This window comes from Macrobrachium rosenbergii, chromosome 56 (genome assembly GCF_040412425.1).
Source record: "Macrobrachium rosenbergii isolate ZJJX-2024 chromosome 56, ASM4041242v1, whole genome shotgun sequence".
NCBI classification, from domain to species: domain Eukaryota; kingdom Metazoa; phylum Arthropoda; class Malacostraca; order Decapoda; family Palaemonidae; genus Macrobrachium; species Macrobrachium rosenbergii.
Genome location: NC_089796.1, coordinates 21,523,746 through 21,550,351, shown reverse-complemented (window position 1 = coordinate 21,550,351; position 26,606 = coordinate 21,523,746). Strand labels below are relative to the sequence as shown.

The 26,606-nt window shown below is 37.2% G+C and overlaps 2 protein-coding genes across 5 annotated transcripts in view; one reads left to right on the top strand and one right to left on the bottom strand.

Moving 5' to 3' along the window:
* The window catches only part of LOC136836441 (cilia- and flagella-associated protein 418-like), a 192,980-nt gene that overhangs the window by 89,682 nt on the left and 76,692 nt on the right, over nucleotides 1-26,606 (bottom strand). The gene's annotated exons all lie outside the window — the stretch shown is intronic.
* LOC136836440 (tubulin beta-1 chain-like) lies at nucleotides 2,929-26,606 on the top strand. The gene is made up of 7 exons (XM_067100694.1): nucleotides 2,929-3,121; nucleotides 21,433-21,541; nucleotides 22,130-22,240; nucleotides 22,630-22,874; nucleotides 24,138-24,445; nucleotides 25,474-25,780; nucleotides 26,265-26,606. The coding sequence occupies exons 1-7, from the start codon at nucleotides 3,065-3,067 to the stop codon at nucleotides 26,469-26,471; spliced, it is 1,344 nt and encodes a 447-aa protein (XP_066956795.1). The 5' UTR covers nucleotides 2,929-3,064; the 3' UTR covers nucleotides 26,472-26,606.

Sequence of the window (26,606 nt, the reverse complement as noted above, 5' to 3'; positions counted from 1 at the left end):
TAACAGGCGGAAAACCTCACAGTTGCAATATGAAAGAGTTCCAAAAACAAGCCATGGATTCTTTCTGAACTTATAATTAAATGTGCAGTTCGTAAGTAAAACCCTTCCACACTCTCTCTAAATCATGAAATAACTGTGCAGTTCGTAAGTCACATCCACGGCATCTTTATAAGTCTTTAAATAAGAGTACACTTTCTACTACCTGTGGATTGTTTAATAACTTCCTCCACTTAATATGACTGTTTGAAGTTGCCAGCAAAATATGCAGACCCAAGATGCAAAACATACACTTACACACACACACACACACACACACACTCACGCACAAACCTTCTAGAGTTCATCAGCTAATCCTCGTATGGATCGAGCAACACCCTTGAACCGAAGGCGAACGCGTTGCTAAAGCAACAAGTAATCAGGCCACTGGCCCGCGGGCCTCGCTGTGACCAAAGCTGTAGTGTAACAAGCAAAACAATAATGTCGTACCTTCCTTTGAATATGACACTGTGCCGCTATGTAACAGCTCCTTCGTGTAAAATGTGAATCTATGAGTGTAAGAATATTAGGTTTTGTAATTATTCAGTGTAGCTTTCAGATTTCGTTACCCTTTCTCGCGTATGCCACATTTGAAGTGACGACCTCTTTCGTCACTAGACGTTTTGTCACGAATTGCAATAACTTCATTGATATATTCTCCTTGACCTTTTGTTCGTCTGTTCACACATTTAGATTTGCTCAAAGCTTGTTTCATTTGTTTACAGGTATTTATATTTTTATCCTCATTTTACTTCACATCGCATCTTTTAATAACAACAATAACAGCAAGACTATACCCGGACAGATTACAGATCCTTTTATTTGTTTTGTTTGCTTATTTCTCTATTTTTGCATGGCTTTCAGAACTCGCACTGAAACGATGGAAAAATGATTACGGTCAGACACGAGTCAAAATCAGCCATAGCTGCCTAACAATAGTAGAACAATAATCAGCATTCGGGGTTTTGTTCACTGCAACACCGGAGTGACGTACGACAGTACAACACGGTTAAATATACTCTTCTCATGCTCAAAGATCATTTAACTCGTTGAATCTGCTCGCAAATGAATTACCTTGCAAAAAGAAAAGAGAGAGAGAAAAACCTCGTATTTATTCTCAGTATGGCATTTTTCGACCTTGTAATCATGGTCACCGAAGTCATTCGACCAATCAGCTTCGAGCTGTGACGTCACTACTGTACTCAAAACGTATGACCTGTATTAGTAAGCGAGGAAAAAAAAATATGACTTGAACGTTCTATGAGAATGATACTTTAATTCATTTTCGCATATTTTGATTGATTTTGATAATAATGGGGTGTCCAACGGGGACATGGCGCTCTGGGTGACATTAGAGTCAGGAAAATTAGGTTTATAAGTCTCCACGAAAGTTTGATGTTTACATTTTGTTAGAAATTCGTAGCTCTTGCATACGGCTTTATCTAAACTATATAAAAAAGAGCATTTCAAACAAAATCACATCAACAACGAAATTGTTTAAAACGTGCGAAATAACCCAGAAACCATAATCCAGCAAGCACTGTCATCCTTGCGTCTTGGTAAGCATAGGCCAAATTTAAATCTAAGGCGTATGTCAGGTAATGAAACTTACTCACACACACATATATATTTACATACGTATGTATATATATATATATATATATATATATATATATATATATATATATATATACACATATACATATTACATATGTATATAATGTATATATATATATATATATATATATATATATATATATATATATATATATATATATATATATATATATGTGTACACACTGGTGTGGGTGTCATTCACAAAACCGTACTAGAGTTACTAGATCAGCAAAGCAAAATGCCAGATTTCAGATCTTTTTGAAAGCAGAGGCCAATGGGACAGGCGACTCAATGTCCTAATTGCATCCAGTTCACTCACTCACTCTCTGGGCTTCTTGGCCTCAATGTAGTCTGCGCTGCTAACACCTGATGCCTTAAGTCGACTGCAAACTTTGTAAGTAATGAATTTCGAAATGAAGTTGTCATCCCAAAACGAAGTGTTCATCCTACCAAGGATGGTACGGAGATCGCTAATGTGGCGAATGTGTCCGAGGTTCGAAGAAATCTTGAGGGGGGGAAGGGAGGGGCCGAGTGGAAGAAGAAAAATGGCTGAAATTCGTTGCATTGAATACAGCTGCGATCCCAGACATCGTATGAATGCTTTTAAGGTAAAATGGAAATAAATGATAAAAGTGACAGAATTATGAAAGGTATAAATCACCCTAAGAGAGCTGTTAATCAGCTCAGTGGTCTGGTAAAACTAAGGTATACTTAATTTAATGTTAATAAAGGATGCTTTTTATAAAACTGTTTGTGAAAATCACAAACCACAGCAGCAAAAACATCATTGCACTGTGGACAAATTCTCCCAGTAAGCAAAGTTATGCTATTAGTTATGGATATTGCTTGGGTGGGTAACCACCAAACAATATCAAATGCCTCCACTGGCATCGACTGTGAGGACCCTGGGCACGCGGCTAGCAAATTCATCCTATTAACCAACGTTTTGAAATTAGTAACACACTGTAGGGTTTGATGAACGAGCAATGAAAAAATGAGGAAAGATCAATTTCAAATATATGTGATCCTCGGAATTAAAATGAAAGTTATTTGCTATTCAAACGGTAAACGACAACACACATACTTTAAGTTGTTTGCACGCGAGCTAACGAGGTGTCAGGCGAAGTAAAAAGTTCTGTTGGGAGAGAGAGAGAGAGAGAGAGAGAGAGAGAGAGAGAGAGAGAGAGAGAGAGAGAGAGAGTTTCACTAAATGCAGACGCGCCACTATTGTAGTGTTCATATGGGTCAGTCAGGGAGTGACTGGTGCTGGTGACGGAGTCTCGATCTGGTAATTAAGAGAGGAAGAAGAAGCATCAACAGAAAGAGGGAGTACACGCAAAGAAGGACTAGACTTACTGAACAGGAGAGAGAGAGAAAAAAAGGAAACCCGGATAAAAGGATAAGAGGAACAATGCGAGAGATAGTACACATTCAAGCAGGGCAATGTGGCAACCAAATTGGATCCAAGGTATTTAGCGTTTTGTTATGACAACATATGTGTAGGTAACGCATACCGCATGCACTCACATGGATGCGTCTGGGTTTGTTTGTGTGTTATGTTTTACGGCGGCGTAATGGTATACACAGGTAAAATAAATGTGAAAATATGGATGACATTTATACGCATAAAATAAAATGGAGCATTATTTACATGCAGAAAGTATATAAAACATATTTCTGAAAGACTATTAGATACGAAAAACGTATATCAGTTATATTTTGCGGCATCTATATATATATATATATATATATATATATATATATATATATATATACATATATATAATGTCTACATATTCTCTGTATAAATGTATTTAAATTTAAACGCCTCACCTCTTTGTCTGTCAATGTCATTAACTGCGGATTCTATATCAAACTGATAACTAGGGTCAATTGCTCAAAGCACAATTTGATATAGCATTTATACAGTACACCTTCCTATATATAGACCCTCAGGCGACCCTGAATTTCTAAGTTAGTAGTTATCTATAATACTGTTCGAGTATTGGTTCCTCGTTGGAAGAGTCGGTAGAGTTCTCGGCTAGCACTCTGCTAGGCCCGAGTTCGAGTCTCCGGCGGGCCAGTGAAGAATTAGAGGAATTTATTTCTGGTGATAGAAGTTCATTTCTCGGTATAATGTGGGTTCGGATTCCACAATGTTGTAGGTCCTGTTGCTAGGTAACCAATTGGTTCTAGCCACGCAAATAAGTCTAATCCTTCGCCAGTCTCCTCTAGGAGGAGCTATTAATCAGCTCATGAAAAATCTGCTTAAATTAAGGTATACTTAATTTTGATTCGTGTATTATTTCGGGTCAACCCAGGAAATAATACACGCACACACAGACAGTGGTTCCGGAGAAAATATGAGACAATGGTCACTGCCACATTTATACTTTCCCAGCTGGATGGTGGATGAATCCATGTGCAGAAACTGAATGTGGTAATGATCACTGTCTTTCTTTGCTTAGTGATGACACACACACACACACACACACACACACACACACACACACACACACATATATATATATATATATATATATATATATATATACTATATACTTGAGTAATAAGGGGTGTTATAAGTAAAGAGGTTCTGAATTCCAGGTGTATTATCTTTCGGTGTGAATCTGTGTAACGGCAGAGAACTTCTTGAAACATATGTAGTATTAAGTTTATTAATCTCATGTAACATAAAAATGTGATAGTGAAGGAAGGGGTGTATGTGTATTTTATCGTACGTCATCCAGAATGATTCGCGATTACAATCCTCTTCAACCATAGTTTTCTCATACAAGTCTGAAAAATCTGGAATCCAATCTCGTCTCATACGTTAGAGACGAAGAAGAGGAATGTCGGGTTTCGTATTTCCTAACCAAAATTAGTCCGCAATTCCTTTGAACTTTGGCTTTTGGATGTTTGATAAGGAAAATAACAGCATTCCTGCCACTCTTCCTGGTGTGACAGCCACTAAATGCCGGGCTCTTGGGTTTTACAACCTCATACCTTATGCTGATTATTGCAAAAAACAAAAGAGAATCGAATACTAAGTCTCGGGTCTTTCAAGAAGCGTGAATGCAGTACTGAAGACATGAAGTGCTTGAGTGAATGCAGTACTGAAGACATGAAGTGCTTGATAGCTGATCTGCTTAGAGACAAAACAGAGAAAATCCTGGATGTTTTGGAACAAAGCGAGACAAAGGTAGCAGGGCAACGTGCAGACGAATGGAAAGGACAAAGAGTGATTGTCTGGAATAGCTGAAAGCTGTATAGCTAGGGATGGTTCTAACACTTCAGTATTAAGAAGACGGGTCAACGACTATATATATGTACAGTATATATATATATATATATATATATATATATATACATATACATACATACACACACACACACACATATATATATATATATATATATATATATTTATAATTGTCAGAACCATAAAGCTCCTTTAACTTCTCGAATTCTTCACACTTTTTGGATACGGCTTGTCACTACAAAGCCTGAGATCCAAATGCAAGAATATGAATAAATTCTGACGTCCGTAGCAGGATACGAAGCCGCATCTAGAGTATAATAAAGAGGTCACGTTACCGACCTGACCACGACAGTATAAATGAATTAGTTCGAGGACTGTATAAGCAAGACTGCGTGCAGCAGGAGAAAAATCTGTTATAACGAGTGTGCAGAGGCCTAAAAAGGAGAACAGAGTGAAACTGAGTTTTTGGGAGAGTAAATCTTGGCTGGATTTGGAGAACATGAAAGACTGCTCGAACTAGATGATTTAAATGCAAAGACAGGAGACAAACCAATGACGCTGTTGGCAGGATAGAGTTTGGAGTTAATGAGACTGGAGAAGTATTTTGAAAATGCGTTTGGAAAGGAATGGTCTTGACTGTTGGAAACACATGGTTCTCAAAGAAGGATAGTCATAACTAAATTAAGAGAGGGTTGATAGTGAAGAAAAGGTGTTGAATATGATATGGAGTAAATGGAAGAGAAAGTTTATAGATGTAATGTTGAGAAGATGAACGGCTGGAGGTATATCCGATCAATATTCAGCTGAGGCAAATATAGTCTAGACAGATGTTTAAGTTGGAGGGGAGAGGTTGAAAATGTGGCTAGAAATGTATATAAGTAAAGTGAACCTTGTTGTATGGAAGTTAGAAGAGCATAAAAGGAAAACTGAACAGAAAATGGTTGGTCCTTTAAGATACTAAAGTGAAAGGAGTATATGAGGTGAACGGGGTCATAGTCTGCAGGGAGTGTTTTAGGTGTAGAAGAGCATGGAGAGAGAATAAAAACCTATGCTGAGGGATAAGGAAATAAAAACTTTAGTCACAGAAAACAGTCAGTTGATATATAGTCAAATGAAAGAAGGAAAGATCATACACTATACAGGACGATAAGGGTAGTCAAGATGAGAAGACAAAAGATAAAGTAATAAAAATAGAGATGGAAGGGAAAACGATATTTTCAGAATGTGATGAAAATAAAGCTGGTAGAGCGAACAAGCACTTTAGAGTGACTGAAAAATTGCCTTACAAAGAAGTAAATACAGTGGAAAAGGCTAATGAACAAATGCACATCAAAATAAATTGCGCCCATTGAAAATTTGTTAAATGAGCTTTATGACAGCCGTCAAAGGTGTTGGTCAGTCTGAGGTTGTCTGAAGGTGACTGCTGCCGAGGTAAGAAGGATGATTCAGAGAGAGAAGAATGAAAAGAACTCAGGACTTGGTGGGATTAATAGTGAGGTACTGTGGTACAGGGATGAAAATGTGGTGGTGTAGCAGACCAGGGTGTGTAAGGTATGTCCGGACGAAAGAAAGGTTTTGAAAGGATAAGGGAGCTGGGGACGGCACGATACATATACATGTGCTACCGCCTGCGGCGTCAGGCAGGGCAGCCGATCGAGGCCACGGCCTACCCCAACGCCAAACCAAAAAGTCCTTCAAAGAAGGCATCGTGGCCACTCCCATATGAAAAAATGGGAAAAAGCACGTTAAACGAAGAAGAAGAAGAAGAAGATGAAGCTGAGAGGAGTAATTGTTCCTTTGTACAACGATCACAGGATGGAGGTGAGCGTAAAAATGACAGGGACGTGATCACTCAGTATAATAGGGTATGGTATGATCTCGACTGAAATTTAGACGTAACAGAAAGACTGATAAATGAAGCTTAGTTTGAATTTAGACAATTAATAGGTTGTGTGGCTCAAATGTTCGTCATTAAATAGTTTTGTGAGAAGTTTACAAGTAAAGGAAAAAAGTTGTACATGGCATACACGGACCTATAAACAGTTTATGATAGAATCGATAGAGACGGTCCGAAGGGTGTTAAAGATGTTTGGTATAGTGAGCAATTTGTTGCGAGCAATTAAACGTTTGTATGATGGAAGAAAATTGTGCGTTACAATATGCAGACCGGAGATTGACGGGTTAGGCGTAAAAATGAGTTTGGGATAACGTTGTATTATGTTTCCACGGCTGTTTAACATGGACAGAATTATGCAAAGAAACACTAGAGGATGGGCGCTTAATTCTGATGCCGAAGCAAAGCTATGAAATAAATTATGAATGGCTTTCGGAATGGCTGGTGTTTCTTGACGATACATTAATGACAGAGAAAAGAGAAAAGCTTCCCAGTGAAGGTTCAGCCAACTCTTCTTATTGGAAGTGAAGTATGAACGATTTAAGCTAATGAAAGAAAACCGGAATTGGCTGGTGGGAAACGTGGATGGTATGAAAAAATTTAGCTTAAGTGAAACGATGGATCAGAGTATTTTGAGATGGGTTGGTTATGTAGGGACAATGACATGTCCGTGAAAAGAGTACATAACTCAGTAGTAGTAGGGAGAAGTTAAGTATACCTTAGTTTTACCAGACCACTGAGCTGATTAACAGTTCTCCTAGGGCTGGCTCGAAGGATTAGATTTATTTTACGTGGTTAAGAACCAACTGGCTACTTTAGCAACGGGATCTACAGCTTATTGTGAATCTGAACCACATTATAGCGAGAAATGAATTTCTGTCATCAGAAATAAATTCCTCTAATTCTTCATTAGCCGGCCGAGACTGGGAACTGGCCTACGAGTGCTAGCCCACAACTCTAAATTTAGATCATCCCAACGAGGAACTAATAGTAGGGAGAAAAAGGAAAGCGAGATATATAAAGAGGGACAGATGGCGTGAAAGATGTATTCGTAAGGAAGGACCCTATTATTTAGATGGAAGAGTACGATAGAAGTGAATGGTGCCGGATGTAGAGGGGTTCGAGGGAGGATTATAACCTCTGTGTGGGTGTATGAAACAGCGAATGACGAGAAATTTTTACAGCACACTGGGTTAATCCACGATTCTGCAACCAAAGTATGTACGTCCAATGACCGGTGTGCTTTTTCGTCTTTACAGCCACCACCTATCAGAAGAAACGACTCAATGCTGAAAAACACAGACGCAGTCCAAGAAAGACACACACACATATATATATAATTAAAAAACAATTTTCCTGTTGATTCTTATTCCCATCTTTGTAGGACACTCCTTAATAGTCATGGTATTTGTTACTCTTTCACGGTTAATACGAAAACTGATATCGAAGATAACAGGCGGTATCACAACTATATTAGATGTTTTCATTCCAAAGCAAAGTATTCTGAATGCGAAGGGCAGCCAAATGTACATAGCTCAGTCCCGCTTGATACAAACAAGAAAAAGAGGAAAGGAAAAAGTTACGACAAACACACCTGTTTAAAAACAGGTGATTACTGGAATCAAGGAAAAAATGTAAGCGGGAATGGATTTTGTAAGTTTGCCAGCAGAGAAGAAGAACCAGCCGAGGAATCGACAATCTCAGTATTCCTCGTTCTCACAGAGAAACTAAGAGGCATGGTGGCCTGAAGGGTGCTACGAGGATATCGGAAAGGCGGAAAGTATCCTTACTTTAGTCTAGTCTGAGATAGAAATGGCCGAAAAATTACCTGTAGGGAAATGAAACGAAGGTCATCGAGAGGCGGAAAAGGAGAGGATCTGGAAGGGAGGTAAAAATAAAATATATACATATATATCTTATCCTAAAATTGGAAAACCTGTAACATTAAACTTTCGTCTCCGTCTTAACTTCAACTTACTCTGCTTATATCCACGTTTTGTGATTAGGCTTGGAACTTCTTGGGAAAAGATTTTTTCCTCTATCTAGGTGTACTGTTATTTTTTTTTTTGTAAAATAAAAAAATAAAACATTAAACGAAGACTCATCTTTCTTTATTGAGGGATTTTACATTCCCTGTTTGTGGGAAATTAAGCTCAAAAGCAATACAAGTGAATTATTTGGTTTTAATGATCTCATGAGGAGAAGAATTGCACTGATAAAACGCAATCAAATATTACTAAGAAAGCACTTGTTTAAAATCGTGTAATGATTAAACACTAATGCATAAATATATTCATGTAATAAACACCTATGTCTAAATAACCTCCTCAAATTATTTGGTATAACAACACACTTATAGAACGCCTGCAATATACTTGAACATACATAAATTTCTCCAAGATGTCGTTTTTCATAATAATGAGTGGCTCAAGAGAAGATAAAGACATCAGTCACTGTCACGATCATTCCGACTGCTGAACCAGTGATGAAACCCATTCAGGAAACTTCCACATCACCCAATTTATACATATACACAGAAGGCGATTGAACCCAAACTCCTTACATACAGGCACTGGGACAAATCCACACACTCTTTCTCTGTCTCTCTCTATATATATATATAAATATATGAACTTATAATTAAGATACAAATTGAAAACCTGCAATAGGACCCGAGCAATCTTTTTTTTTTAACCAGGAGAAATGAGAAAATGAACGCATAGAATCAGGGAAAACGAAAATAAAAAAAAATTTCATAGATTATCACCATGTCAGGATAGCTGAAAAAGAATATAATTAAATCGAAAGAAAAATAAATAAAAATAAGAAAAAAGTACATAATTAAAAACAAGAATGAATATAAACAGCATAATTAAAACGAAAATAAACTGAATGGAATTATTAAATCGAATCTGTCTTCTCTACTACGATTGACGTTTCTCTCCGGCTTTCACTCACATACAAACAAACACACACACACACACACACGCCAGTCACTTTCTCGTCTGCAGCCAGGTAAGTAATTCATATAGGTGACCCTGATTCAAGCGAGGAAATCAATAGATCATCAGTGAACGCTAAGCGGTTTTCGGTGCGAACGTTAACAAGCGGAGAGAGAGAGAGAGAGAGAGAGAGAGAGAGAGAGAGAGAGAGAGAGCAGGGAAAAACCAGCAGGTTATAAATTCTCGTTCTTAATCATGGTGACGACGTTAGGCAGTACAAATAGTATTGGTTTACATGGCTTTTAACAACTGGAGCATTGTACCTGCTGCCAGTATTGAAACGTGTCATTTCCATCTACGAAAATAATTCTACACGGACAAAATTAGCAAATAAACAGTATTTAAAGGTTGTGCAATTTTGTTCTTCATTTCCATACCTAAAAGTAAAAAGCTAGAATATGTTGAATAAATGAATAGCAAGGTCAATCTGTCCGCTATATAAATTAGTTTTCTATTTGGAAATATTTTCAGACAATGTCTGAAGTATTTAAAATCATTCTTTTCTTTCTCGTCAAAAATTACCAGTTTTTGACTGAAGTAACCATTACAATCGTAAAAGTTTTGAGTTACGTCTTCTCTAGATCCTCTTGCTCTCAACCGAAGGCGATCTCTCTTTTTTGAAAGTATTAATTCGGCCACTGCTTCTCTGAACTGAAGGAGTAAGGCTGTTCTCTCTTCAGGAGACCTTCCAACACTTTCCACATTTACTCTGCGGAAGTTGTGGCAATTTCTTTCTCACGGCACAAAACCTTTGGAGTCACTTACCTACCTCCAATTTACCTTAATACCCGAGTGCGTTCACTGTGTAACAGAAAAACATTTCATAAACACATGTCAGCAACTTATTGCATGCGTATCACAAACATATTGAAAACAAGTCAACGACCTTGAGTGGAGAAGGAATTTATGGCAAATGCTGGATAATCGTATGAAGCACTCACTAGGACTACCAATTAAGTCGCTGACTTGTATTCAACCTGTTTCTGACGTGAATGCCATAAGTTGCCAAAGCAAGTTTATGCATTGTTTTACTGCAGCGCGGACGCACCTTTATAATCTTATATCTTTTAAAAAAAGTGTAGGATTGCTCCGTTCTGGAGGAATCACCACTTTATTTTCCTTCACTTCTTTTCCAATCAGACGTGGGTAAGATAAAGCAAGAAATTATTCTGTTCTTCTAAATGTAAAAGATATACAGTAGTCGCACTGAAAGTACAAAGTTAAAAGAATCATGGCAGTATAACTAGGCATTAACATCGAGAAAAACAAGGACCTCATACCAAGGAACGTAGAAGTCACTATATTTGGCGAATCTCCAGAAAAAATCTCTGAAACACTAGATTTCCAGGAGAGGTCACCGTAAACTGGGGTTAAATGAGGTCGCTCAATTTGGCGAATTTTAAGAAAAATCTATGAAAAGTCTATGCCACCAAAAGAAATCACCGTTAACTGGGATTACATGACATCAGTAGATACGAAGTTCAAGAAGAAATCTCTGGAAATACTAGGATTTCAGAAAATCATCACTGGGATCTCTAGACACACTGAAGAACCAAATCAAAACATGGAATAGCTGGACTTCCCTAAGATGTCACTGGAAACAAGATTAAAACGAGGCCGCCAGATACCATGAATCAATGTATATGGAAATCCAGAACTTCCTTACAAGGTCACTGGAACCAAGGGGAAATGACTGGATAAATCCTACAGTTACGGGAAGTTACTGGAATATATTTAACCACTCAGTTACTGGAAAAGCTAGACGGAACAGCTGGTGTAAGGGCGTCCAATCACGCCTCTCCGTTTTTGTGTTTCTCCTTTCAGATACGCATTTATCACGTCATGTATATTACCTGTCTTTATTTCAGATTCGTTATGTACCTCATCTTATGTATCATTGCACGGCCTTTCCGCCGATGTGTATATCTACCTTTTATTTGCTATGTAACGAATGTTGTACGTGTTTTTATGCTTGTAAGAAAACACTTACAATCATAAGAAAACACAAGTTCCTTGTTGGACGAGTCGATATCGTTCTCGGCTAGCACTTTGCTGGTCCGGCGTTCGATTCTCCGGCCGGCCAATGGAGAATTAGAGGAATTTATTTCTGGTGATAGAAATTCATTTCTCGGTATAATGTAGTTCGGATTCCACAATAAGCTGTAGGTCCCGTTGCTAGGTAACCAACTGGTTCTTAGCCACGTAAAATAAGTCTAATCCTTCGGGCCAGCCCTAGGAGAGCTGTTAATCAGCTCAGTGGCCTGGTTAAACTAAAATATACTTTGTAAGAAAACACAAATTTTGTATGGACGCAGCGGGGGGCCTCGGGTCGCCCGCTACCTTTCCGCCCGCTTTTTGTCTTAGAAACACCTTTCGAGAATAATAAAGAATCTGTCTCGAATCTCATGCGAATATCCATATGTGGAATTTCCTGGCCTTTCCATTGAAATATGTTTTATCACTGTACGTTTATGCTGTCTCTCACAATCGCCATCTGTTTGTCTATCGACAAGCACAGGTGTCCGAAACATAATCTGTTTTGTCTCGTCTGTGTGTAGAAACTACACTGCGGCTCGCGCTAGCTAATAACAACCATGAAGATTCTGTACATTTATTCAGTGAGGACCAAGCAATAAACTAGGTAACACCCACCCAGTATGTCACTCAATACCTTCCTTACACTGGAAGACCCCATAAGAAAACAAGTATTTAGAAGAATGTCAGACGAGAAACTCAATGATCAAAACTAAAAAGGAAATTTAGATGGTCCTGTTAATAGGTAAAAAAAAAAAAAAAAAATTCTCCTGGAATTCTTATGGTCGCGTTCTTTATAATAAAATAAATTATGAGAATTTATGACGCGCTTGTTGCCCTACTGACCGCTAGAACTACAGGCCTATTTGGAAAGCAGCATCATGGTTGTTTGTTGAATAACTGTCATGGCTCTTATATAGATATCCTTGAAATTAGAGTATACCTCTTTCCCCTTTGATCCATCTATATTTAAAACATTCCGATTCTTTCTGCTATATGCTCAGATCCCACCTCATATAGTTTCTGTAATTGCTTTTAAAATTATAAACAACTTTCCTTCTCCATTTTGTATTTGCGTGTTCCTTATGGCGAGGGCATCGTTTCAAATGACGAAAGTCATAGCAGATATTGCAAAAGCTCCAATTCAGATATTAATCAAGTTTTGCTCTACATTATCTATTTCTCTTTCCATTTGCATCCTCTTGCTTCTTCCTAATCAACACTATATTCTTTGGAAGCTTAAATTTCATGTGAATGGCCCCTTTGTGGGCTTGCTCCATACGAATAGGCTTCATCTTCTGAATAATAATAATAATAATAATAATAATAATAATAATAATAATAATAATAATAATAATAATATGAAGGGGAGTAGACCCTCTTTTAAACAAGTCTTATTAAAAAGGATGGCTGTATTATGCGACTTTATCTTATAGTGTCTTTTTCTTATTTTTCATATGATTCGCTTTTCAGGCTCAACGATGTTAGTCAGCAACTGGCCGACATGAATATCGGCCAGTTGCTAACATCGCTGAGCCTGAAAAAGCGAATCATAGAAAGATAGAAAAGACACTATATAAGATAAATTCGCATAATACAGCCATCCCTTTTATTATTAATAATAATAATAATAATAATAATAATAATAATAATAATAATAATAATAATAATTAATTCCTTTTCTTTGAAGGGAGTGACCAAACGGAAATCCTCCATATATTAAACTAGAATAGAAGTCATAATCCACACACACACACACACACACACACACAGACACAAATAAACACAAAACAAAATATACACGTCTATAAATAATATCTTGGTCCACCGCAATAACATTTGCAAATATTCCTGCTGTTTACTTGCATGAGTTGTCCGCAAGTTGTTTTGACACAGATAAGTATCTTTCCTAACGATCCTACGGCCATGACTGTTATGGTATTTTGTAAGGTAATAACTGTTCTTTGACGTTTCCATCCTCTTTTATTGTGATTTTATCTGCATTTCACTCTAATTCTCTTTGTTTTGTTCTCTTATTCTCTCTTCACATATGGCCATTCTTCACTGACACTTGCTCAGCATATTAATAGACATTTAAGTTCATCCCAAATAATCATGTGTAGCTCATAAACAACAACAACAACAATAATAATAATAATAATAATAATAATAATAATAATAATAATAATAGAAGATTGTAGGTTGGAATTTCTTCCTACCCTGAAATATTTTCACGAAATAAAGGAGGTATCGGAAATGGGTGTTGGAAACTCACATCCTAAAACACAAGTAAGCAGAGAGAGAGAGAGAGAGAGAGAGAGAGAGAGAGAGAGAGAGAGAGAGAGAGAGAGAGAGAGTTAAATATATGCAATGAGAAATATGTATATAAAATGAGTCACACACACACACACACACACACACACACAGAGAGAGAGAGAGAGAGAGAGAGAGAGAGAGAGAGAGAGAGAGAGAGAGAGAGAGAGAGAGAATTGATTACGAGAATTGGTTGCTACAACATTCAATCTGGAGCTCTTAGACACCAGCTGACCCAAAAACTAGCGCAGTAGCATTTTCGTGAAAGGGATGTTTCAAGTTCCCTCGTACTCCTTAGTAATTAGTATTACTTTTCAAGGACATTAGGGATTAACTGATAGGTACAAAGGATATTTTTCCTAAAATAAGTTCTTTCTGTGAGGTGCTTTGTTTTCTTTTGCCGATTGTTCAACAAGTTATTAAATTTATAGATACATACTGAGAACCTGACACACATACACACACATATACATTATATGTATGTATGTATATATATATATATATATATATATATATATATAATATATATATATATATATATATATATATATATATATATATATATATATATATATATATGAGAGTGCATGTTTTCTTTTGCCGATTGTTCAACAAGTTGTTAAATTTATAGATACATACTGATACACACATACACACACATATACATTATATATGTATATATATATATATATTGTATATATATATATATATATATATATATATATATATATATATATATATACAGTATATATTTGTAGGATTTTGCTCTTTCCAAACTGGCCCCAACTTTCTTCATTCAGGTAATCCATTATAGAGGTAACCAGTTGGTCCTTAGCCACGTAAAATAAATCTAATCCTTCGGCCCAGCCCTAGGAGAGCTGTTAGCCAGCTCAGTGGTCTGGTTAAACTAAGATATACTTAACTTAACCGTCGAATAACTACCTGGTTCCCCTTTAAACAAAAATATGTCTCCCGTTCTCACACCTAATTATGATTACGACGCCACATAACCATAAGCTAGCCAAATTAAACCAAATCCTCACTCATGGTCTAAGTTAAGTCATCCTCGCTTGTGAGGCGAGTGTCCCAACAGCTAGATCACGAGTCTTCAGAAACGCGATTAAGTCACAATATAACCGAAGTCAGCAAACATTTCTAGCGAAACATGACATCAACGGATTCCAAACGTGCGTCTTGAGACTGGCTCAGACCGGTTCCGCCAGATGTATATCGCAAAGAGTCATATGTACCGGTTGTACTGCGTGTACCACTTGTAATTGGAACCACGTGAGGTGAGCACGCATTCGACGACAACGGTGAATCCGCAGAAATTTGGGCACATTCCTGGGTACATCGCAAGACCGCGTGTCACGTGGCGAACACACACACACACACACACACACGTGTATATATACAGGGTGCGGCATAAGTAACGCTCTTTGTTTAAGTGGAACAAAATTGGAGCCTTTTTGATTATCCTTTATTTTTTCAAGCATGAATGTATTGCCACAGGTTAATAGATTAATATAATATACTAACAAAATTAATATAATGCTTATTCGGTTTAATAATGCGGCATAAGTAATGCCCTTTTTAATATATCTTATTTTGTATATTTTCTTTAATTAATTTGCTAAATCTTCATTTTTTCAGATATTTAAAAAAGGAACAGAGAGTAAAAGCAATTGAATTGTACTATCAAAACAATAAAAATGGTGCTGAAACCGCAAGATTGTTATCAGCTGAATTTAACATCCCAAGGGTGCAAAGCCGAAATATCATTTGTATTGAACATTATTAAACCGAATAAGCATTATATTAATTTGGTAATATATTATATTAATATATTAACCTGTGGCAATACATTCATTTTCAAAAAAATAAAGGATAATCGAAAAGGCTTTAATTTTGTTCCACTTAAACAAAGGGCGTTACTTATGCCGCACCCTGTATATATATAATATATATTTATATATATACTGACCTGAATATAACGCTATTCGATTTTGACCGTTTTAAATTTATGGGAATTTTCCGTCTTTATGTAAAAATCTCACTTTGACACCAATAATCTGGCCCTCTAACTATGATGATAATACAAATTGAAGAAAGAATAACACTTCATCCATCATTACCCAATGCCAAAATTAGTTCAGGTTCAAATAAGGCTAGATAACCGATGCATCACTAAACCAGATCGAATCTTCCACGGCCTACAATCCACCCACCAATAAATCTATATGAATCTATTCAACAGCATTTTGTGATATCTTGTGAGTGGACTGACAGACTTTTAAAAACATACAGATCCGTTTGGATTCGCAACTTCTGTCCTAGTTTCGATGGCGTAGGTTAAAAACTTAGACAGCCATTCTACTTTAGGTGGAAATTAGGTCAATATTACACATCGATAGCAGGAACTTGCTCCAGGATGTAGCAAAAACAATTCGCGCATATTCCCATAATTAATGGATGTCGGTCAACTCTGTAGCTCTGGCAACACTGCCGGCACTTTCTGTCGATACCAAAGCCAGTCGATACTGCTCGTGCTTTCTGGCAATACTGTCAGCAAAGTTGTTGTCATGGGGTTAAGTGGTGCGGAAGTATGAACCGAGAATTGTTAGCTTAAATAAAAGTCCGGAGAAAGTGTTATGGAGTAGTTAAACGTCATTGCTGCTGACATACTGATAAGCTCCCACTTTGATGTTGAAGAATAACTTAATTTTTTCAAGATGAAAATATGTAAGAGCGTTAATCTGATCGCCATTTTAACATTGCTTTCCCATACCGATTCAGACCAAGTTGAGAACACGATCGATGCGTCACTGCACTAGAACCATTTTGATACATAATTTCTTCCATGAAAAAATATATACAAAATTATCAAATGCATTAACCTCCCATCTTCTTAACCCAGATAGTTAAAACAATACCCGAAATGCCATCAATCCCGCCGTCCTACCTAACTAGTACATCGTCATGGCGACTGACAAACACTGCATTATTTTTTAACCGAGTGGATAATACAGGATAGAGAGCTACACACACTTCACGCTTCATCTAAATTACGGTGAAGTGATCACTGACTGCAATCTTCTGACCTAACTATTTAATTTAATATCACACGTAGTTTGTGAACGAAAGTGTAAATAAACCATGAATATGAAAATTGCAACGTATAACTTATGAATCATTAGTGGATAAGCGAACAGATGCACACAGCAACAAAAGATAACTAAAAAAAGGCGCAAGAATTCGTGCTAATTAACTTTCATAATTAACAAACATTTAACCAGAAAATTCTAAAGCGTCACTGACTTGCAATGCAATGCAATGCAATGCAAGCTTTCTCAAAAAACAAAGCCAAAGTTTGGGAAAGAGAGAGAGAGAGAGAGAGAGAGAGAGAGAGAGAGAGAGAGAGATCAGCATAAATTGAAGACAGATATTACCATGCAGCTTATCTACGAGTATAAACATTAGTTTTAAAATGCAGCGGACGTTTCGTAAAGAGAGAGAGAGAGAGAGAGAGAGAGAGAGAGAGAGAGAGAGGCGTAACCCTAAGTCGTCATAGCCCTGGGGATAAGAGAGGGAAAACAGACTCGGGGTAGCATTTCCATAGCTAGGCGGCAGAGGGAAATAAACAGCAGCCGAAACTCGGTCAGAAAATGACTATTTTACACAGAGTGCTTGTGGGAAGAAGCGGTCTGACGGGTGTTCGAATCTGCCCAAGAGGAAAATGTGCTTTCTCTTAAAGTTAAACGGAATATAGGGCAGAAAAAATAAATCAACTTTACTATTAAATACCGGTCTTTCTTCCGACCCACTGCTGCTTTTACCAGACCGCTAAGTTTGTTGCAAACCTCTTGCTAAATTTAATGTAAAGAACACTCGATTGGTCCGCTTGCTCTTGAAAGGACGCGTGGCCAACAATACAGAAATCTGAAATCGTTCAAATAACTATTGATGGATGTCAATTTACGATGTTACGGTAAACTTGTCAGCACACAGATGGCCTTGGAAAATGTGCATTTGAATGCAGGTACGCAACAGCACTGGAATAAAATCCGGTTGGAATCGACTTCATTACTTGATACTAAACTACAGTTGCAGACCTACACAGAACGTAAAAAACTCGTTTTTATTTTCAGCTACCTGGAAATATATTTTTTTTATTCAAGAAACCTTTCCGATTACTGACAGCTCACTTTTAAGACATCATTTGTTTTCATTTTTATTCATTTACCCAAACTGAAATCCGGTCACTCTTAAGCGCTGTCTACTTTCCTTTAAAAGATCTCAGATCATTCACCTTTTCTGTCTGACATTCCACCTCAAATTCCCTACCTTTTCCCAAACCACCCTCATAAAACTCAGCCATGTATTTACCCACTCTAGCCAGCTGACTGCACCTGCATTCTTTCTTTCAGTCCCATTCAGAAACCGGAATCTGCTTCCATAAAAGAGGCGGCTGAACGGTTCATTCACCGACCCTGACCAAAGACTTGAATGATAGATGAACAGAGAGAATGCAAACAACGCTTGCATAGTTTACAGAGAAAACGGGGAAATGAAAACATACGATACATACAGGATATACGCCACAGAAAGTTATGCGGCAGCGGTTGCATGTTTATATGCAAAAAGAATATCAACAGTTCGATATAAGCAAAACACAATTGTACTTAAAACTTTGAAACATTATGTCACTATTATCAGCGCGCAAACGCATGCACGTTTCATATATATACATACATACATACACACATACACACACACACACACACACACATATATATATATATATATATATATATATATAATATATATATATATATATATATATGTATATAATATATATGTGTATATATACATATATGTACATAAATAGATATAAAATTCTGAAACAGGATTGTAAAAATGACGATGTATAATTCTGAAGCCAATTTTTGAAAGAGAAAAAGACAGTGAGAGAGAGAACACCTCCCACTTAAAAAAAACACGCTTTATTTTAACCTCCCACTACGAGAAAGCAACGGCCCATGCTAGAAATGAAAAGAGAAATCTTAATCTCTACCTTGCAGGAATTCTGTTACGCTCTTTCGCGTGTTGGAATGTAGTCAGACGTGACACTTTCAGTGAGGATGACTCATTAGGAGTGATTACAGAGCGTGTGACGATCCTGTATAGAAGCAAAGGTTATATGAAAGCTCTATCCCCATGGCGTCTATCATCAACTATTTTACTTTGAATGGTCTTTGAGCAAATGAAAGTTAAGTGATTATAAAGACTATTTTTGAATAAATTTGTATGGGGAGGAAAAAAATCATGATATCAGGGAACAATTTAAATACAATGTAGCCTAGGACAAAAAAATGTTCATAGTTTTGACTGCAATAACTTGTACGACAAAAAAAAAACTTCATAAGGTAAGGTAACATTTCAGATAAGTTTCTGAATATTTTCTGACGCAAACAGACCCCTGGTGAGACACTAATGTCATAAAGTTTCTAATCAAATAAATCATAACAGCTGTTGTTGGAATTTATAATAACTGTTTTCATATAAATGAAAGTTTCGTGATGACATGGATTAATCTGATAAAGTTTTCAAGCAAATGAAAGTTGAAAGCTGAAATATGGCGAGGAATACTTTGAATTTTATTCTCCCAGTAAATGGAAGTCGAGTGGTGAAAGATAATATTTTGAATCAGGTAATATGGGAACCCGAAGTACAACGTTCAGGCCACTGAAACTTTAAAGGAAGGGAAGGAATGCTTTGAAAAGGATGTTACTGAATGTCGATATCAGCTTTTAAAATTTACCATATATATCGCAATTAAAAAAGAGTAAGAAAGTTACGTTAAGGCAACAACAACAACAACAACAACAATAATAATAATAATAATAATAATAATAATAATAATAATAATAATAATAGTGAGAATATCAACTTCCTGATCAATTTCGTACGAAATAGAGTTCCATGACTGAAAAATGGGAAGTACACGCATAAATTCGAAGAAGAATAAAATACAAATGAAAATAACAAACAACCACAAAGAGAACAATTAGAAAATTATATATATATATATATATATATATATATATATATATATATATATATATATATATAATGAGTTTATTGACAAGTCACTAATTACTGCAATATTATAGTATATAAAAAAAACTCCGAGATGAAGCAGTATGTAAATAAACACAAAACTCATGAATAATTTTCCTGATAAAGAACAATGATTATCTTTCAATATGGATATGAAGGACGTTTAAATTATTTACAGACGGCACTCAAAACTCGGTCAAGTGTACTCAAATTCTACAATAATGAACACAGATTCACGTAGTGAAAAGTGGAAGCGGATATCCGTAGATTAAATATTATTTTAGCCCAGGCGACCTTCTCTGTATGTATAATTGTGATTGACTGAATGAATAGATCCATCGAACATATATTTGATAACTTGGCAAACAACCAAACCACTTCGATTCCCTTTATTCGATTAGTATCCCATCAAAGAAAACTGGAACAGACGCTGCCTTAAAGATTCACAGAAAACGGGTTACTTCTTACCACACGTGAATCTGGTCGATCAATATCACCACTAATTAGAAAATTGTCAAAAAGGAAAATGGACCAAATTCCCAGGCTGCAAAATACAGCTGAAAGCCAAAAGTTGAAAAGTAGACATAATTTCCAAAAGTAAAACCTTTCAGAAAAGTCAACAGTCAGTACAGTTAAATGACATGATGAATACTGTAAATATCTTTACCGAAAAATATGTGTACAGGTGCAGGCGCACGCACACACACAATATATTATATATATATATATATATATATATATATATATATATATATATATATAATATTATATATGGAAATGAACACAGAACATTTTCATATATATATATATATATATATATATATATATATATATATATATATATATCACACATACATACATATATATACATAAAAAACACACACACATATATATATATATATATATATATATATATATATATATATATATATCTATATATATATATATATATATATATATATATATATATATATATATATATATATATATATATGTGTGTGTGTGTGTGTGTGTGTGTATTTTTAACGTTACGAAACAATTTCACGAAGATACATATCTCCCTTCTCTTCACCCTTATAAATAAAACACTTGCACTGTTTACACCTCATTTACCAACGTAACCTCTGCTTACAAACGTTCTCCCCCTTTTCCAGTTTTGGGAGGTGATAAGCGACGAACACGGCATAAACCCAAAGGGTCTCTACGAAGGGATGCATGAAATCCAGCTGGAGAGGATTAACGTCTACTACAATGAAGCCACAGGTAGGCCATTCCCTTTCCGGAGGCCGTCGGAACCTTTTGAAGTATTCTGATGGCCTCAAAGCAACCCCTTTTCCCTATAGTATTGGGAAAGATTCATACTGAAAGCCTTGAAAGATGAAATAGAGAAGTTAAGAGGCGACTCAGACTTTGACAGTGCAGATGAATGGAAAGCTTTTTCGAGTCGAAAATAGTTTCTTCTAAACGAATAACTTTAATGTGTAGAATTCCACAACATCTACATTGTTCAAATTTGCATTCAGTCATTTCCAGATCACCACTGCTGTTGTCTTTTCTCTAAAACCTTTGACCTTAGGCAGCATGCAGATTCTAAATGCTCAAGAAGTAATATTCTGAGAATATGAGAAACCTGATGGAATGCGAAGGAAAAAAAAATCACGAAATGCATTTTTCATAATATTTTTGCGTAAATAATCTTCACGCACTACACTAAAACAACACAATCAAGGACTAGAGCTTACCTGTAATTCCGACATCTCCCTGCTGCCAGTGAATCATACTCTGATTTTGAAACTGAGGAGAAAAAATGGCATTTTATTACTTTTACTCTTGAGCTTTTCTCTTTTTCAGGAGGTAAATATGTGCCCCGGGCTATCCTGGTGGATCTGGAACCAGGCACCATGGACGCTGTCAGAAACGGGCCATTTGGGGAGCTTTTCAAACCGGATAACTTCATCTTTGGTAAGATATATATACATAGAGAAAAAGGTAGATGAAGTTTCAGAGCATATATATATATGCGTGTGTATAAACATTAAGCTACAAATGTCGTTTAACATCCAATTAGCTCTACCATGGAAATAATACCTAAGGGAATTATAATTATTTCGGAGGTAGAGCCAATTGGATATCAGATGTTTGTGAATATAAAAATTTCAGGGTGGTGTGATTAAAATTCACACACACAAAAAATATATATATATATATATATATATATATATATATATATATATATATATTCTTGTGAATGTGGACGCAAGTCTATGAAACTATATAACCATGCATATCTCTCTTCACATAAAAAAAGCGTTTTAAAATCACAGCACTCTCTTTCGATGCCTAAAACGCAGGTCAAAGCGGAGCGGGCAACAACTGGGCCAAGGGTCACTACACCGAGGGCGCCGAGCTCGTGGACGAGGTGGTCGAACTCGTCCGGAAGGAAGCTGAGGGCTGCGAGTGCCTTCAGGGATTCCAGCTGACCCACTCCCTTGGAGGGGGCACCGGCTCGGGCATGGGCACCCTGCTCATATCGAAGATCCGCGAGGAGTACCCGGACAGAATCATGAACACCCACTCCGTCATGCCAAGTCCTAAGGTTCGATAGTGTTAGGCAATGGTCACATGAACCGCAGCTTAGATAAAACGACCACTGACCTTTCAAATAACGCTCCTCGAAGGGTGGCCTAAATAACCACAATTCCAACACAAACAATGATATCAAGGAAAGAAACACTCACAGAGTTCACATCTCTACTGAAATAAAACTCTTATGAGGCCAAAATATCCTTATCGGCCAGATAAGGTCAGTTGTTGGGATCCAAATGAAATATCTGGGCCAGGAGGAGACGACAACTCCATACAGACTTTCTTTGTATAGAATTAATTATTAAATTCAGTTCTTCATTGGAGGGGTGGGTAGAGCTTTCGGCTAGCACGCTGTTGGCCCAGCGTTCTACTCTCCGAGTGGCCAATGAAGAATTAGAGGAATTTATTTCTGGTGATAGTAATTCATTTCTCGTCATAATGTGGTTCGGATTCCACAGTAAGCTGTAGGTCCCGTTGCTAGGTAACCAGTTGGTTCTTAGCCACGTAAAATAAATCTAATCCTTCGGGCCAGCCCTAGGAGAGCTGTTAATCAGCTCAGAGGTCTGGTTAAACTAAGATATAATTACTTAATTATTAAATTCAACAAAATCTATGGTGAGGGGACATAAGGTTTCGGTTTCTCAAGCAGGGAGAATTGGTACAAGCTGAGCAATCCTTTCCTCAAAAGTGACATCGCTATCTTTCCCATTTCATTCTGTATTCCCACAGCACCCACTGCGTATTTCTGTTAACAAACAGACACTATAATAAACCCTAGAAAATAAGCTCCTTGACGGACGCAATGGAAAAAATAATATTTAGTAAACTCAATTGCCCTTGAAGTCGAAACACTTCCGGAAGTTATTAAGTTCGCCCACACATGAGCTGTCAAGTTATCGTGCTTAAAGGAGTCATTAAATGTAATTAGAATTGCTACAGCTGGTGGTTGCTGTCATTATTGTTGCTAATATTAACACACCAATTATAAGTATCAGCATATCCTTTACAGTATCAATTAATTTAAACACACTGCAGTTGTTGACAATATGATATGACATGCAACAAAAGATACTTGGATGTACAATATCATAGTTTTCAGTTTGCTTTACAGGGTTTTACTAATTTCATGTTCATCTTAGTTTATTTATTCTTTTTTTCTTACTTTCTTAGGTAGTCTTTGGTTCCTATGAGTACAAAACTTTCTTACCGTCAATCAATTAAAAACACAAATCAAACTAGAAACTATTTGTTTACATTCGATCTTCTTCTTTAGGTTTCCGACACAGTCGTGGAGCCCTACAACGCCACCCTCTCCGTCCACCAGCTGGTAGAAAATACAGACGAAACTTACTGCATTGACAATGAAGCTCTCTACGACATTTGCTTCAGGACACTCAAGATCTCTACTCCGACCTATGGCGACCTGAATCACCTGGTTTCTCTCACCATGTCCGGACTGACGACCTGTCTCAGGTTCCCTGGTCAGCTCAACGCCGACTTGAGGAAGCTGGCAACCAACATGGTGCCATTCCCGCGTCTCCACTTTTTCATTCCTGGATTCGCGCCGCTGACGGCCCGAGGGTAAGTTTATGGCAAAATCTTGTTTGAAACACATTGTGGCATTCTGGAATGTTCCAAAACGGAATGCGTCACTGCATCCGCACCCTGTCCCATCGCAAGTAAAATGTTTTTGAATAAAAACTTACATTTGTTGTTCTGTAAGGTTCAGTAAGATTTAGTGGTTTACGAAGCAAAGGCATTGCCCCCTATGATTAGGTCTTCTGTCTTTTATCCGAACTCACATGGCATGGCGACGTTTTTGTACAGTAACTCCTTTTGCAAGCAAAGAACCCTAACTTGGACAATTCACTGTTCCTAAGAAGCCCAGTTTTGATGGGGACAAAATAAATACAGAAATATTAAAAAGTTAAGATAAATAAAGACAAATAACCTGAAAAAAATGAGGGATAAGTGAGCTTTATCTTAAGTGACGAAAGTAAATGGGCGATTCTGATAAAGGCTTAAACATATAGGTAGATAAATAAACAAATTAATCGACGAATAACATTCCCAAATGTTTGCCATCTAAATATATGACAAGACCATCACGATCGATCTCAGATGCATTATTTTCTCTTAACGTCAGGGACCTTGTAACCAGTCAGTTCAATATGCCAATCAATCAAATGTATTTTCTTTATATATTCCTGCTTAAGTAATCAATCTTTTCTTAAACAAAATATCTTTCCTTATAAATCTTAATAATTTGAATGAAGCGAAAACGAACTGGTCACAAGGAAACTCAAGAAACCAGTATAATGATTGAGTAGAAGAATAGCTAAATAAATAAATAAACAAATAAACCAGGAAGTAACGGAGCAGAATTGTCTCAATATCCACGAAACTTGAGACTGCAAGCTAGAGGAGAGTGCGCAGTGCTCGTAAGAGACGCGGGGGCTGGGGATGGTCGAGGCGCTGCTAATTAACCTTCCATAGAGGTATAAAAAGGAAGTGAAGATGTGTGAGTTCTCTGTGTACGTGAATGAACGTAATCCTTCAATTTTCTGTCGTGGATAAAGCTCTCTCTCTCTCTCTCTCTCTCTGTACAGGATGCAAGCCTACAAGTCGTACCAGCTCTCCGAGATCACCCAGCAGCTCTTCGACGCGAGGAACATGATGGCCGCTTGCGACCCCCGCCACGGCAGGTACCTGACGGTGGCGACCGTGTTCCGAGGGCGCATGTCCATGAAGGAGGTGGACGAACAGATGCTGAGCGTCCAGAACAAGAACTCCTCCTACTTCGTCGAGTGGATTCCAAACAACGTCAAGACCGCCGTCTGCGATATCCCACCCAGAGGAATGAAATTGGCGGCTACCTTCATCGGGAATTCAACGGCCATACAGGATCTGTTCAAGGTTAGGACGCCTCATTTCCTTTGCTGGGGTTCTCTCTCTCTCTCTCAGATAAAAAAGTGAAAGGGAATGAAATCAAAGGGAGAACGAATGAAACACTGAGGTATCTCTCTCTCTCTCTCTCTTCTATATTTGTTTCTTAGGAGTTGAAGAAAATTAGGATATCTAGGAAATCGCTGAAGAGATATGTTTTGTATCAAGTAACCCCCATTTCGATTGCTTTTTTTTTGGGAGGGGAAAGGAGAGAAAGCAAGGGAGATTTGAACATTTAACTGCTGAAGAGGAAATTAATTGTTCCCGTCTTCTCTTCCACACAGCATACAGTTCACATTTCTTCTCTCAAAAAGAGAGAGAGAGAGAGAGAGAGAGAGAGAGAGAGAGAGAGAGTAGCATTCACAAACGAAGACAATATATTAATGAAAACCTCTAATTTCGTTTACCCAGTCCCATTGTTTACATTTCTTCTTCTTCCTCCTCTTTTCTGCAGAGGATCTCATCGCAATTCACCGCCATGTTCCGGCGGAAGGCTTTCCTCCACTGGTACACGGGCGAGGGAATGGACGAGATGGAGTTCACCGAGGCAGAGTCCAACATGAACGACCTGGTATCCGAATACCAGCAGTACCAGGAGGCCACGGCAGATGAGGATTCCTACCACGAGGAGGAGGATGAAGACACAGAAACAGAATATTAGACTTTATTTTATTAGTGATTTCTTGGTAGTGAGAAAAGGGCCGTTTCCTTTCTTCATTGTGTTTACCTGATTGACGATGACCGCCATTCTGTTATAGACTGCCTTTTCGCTTTTCTTTTTTCTCTGGTTCAGAAA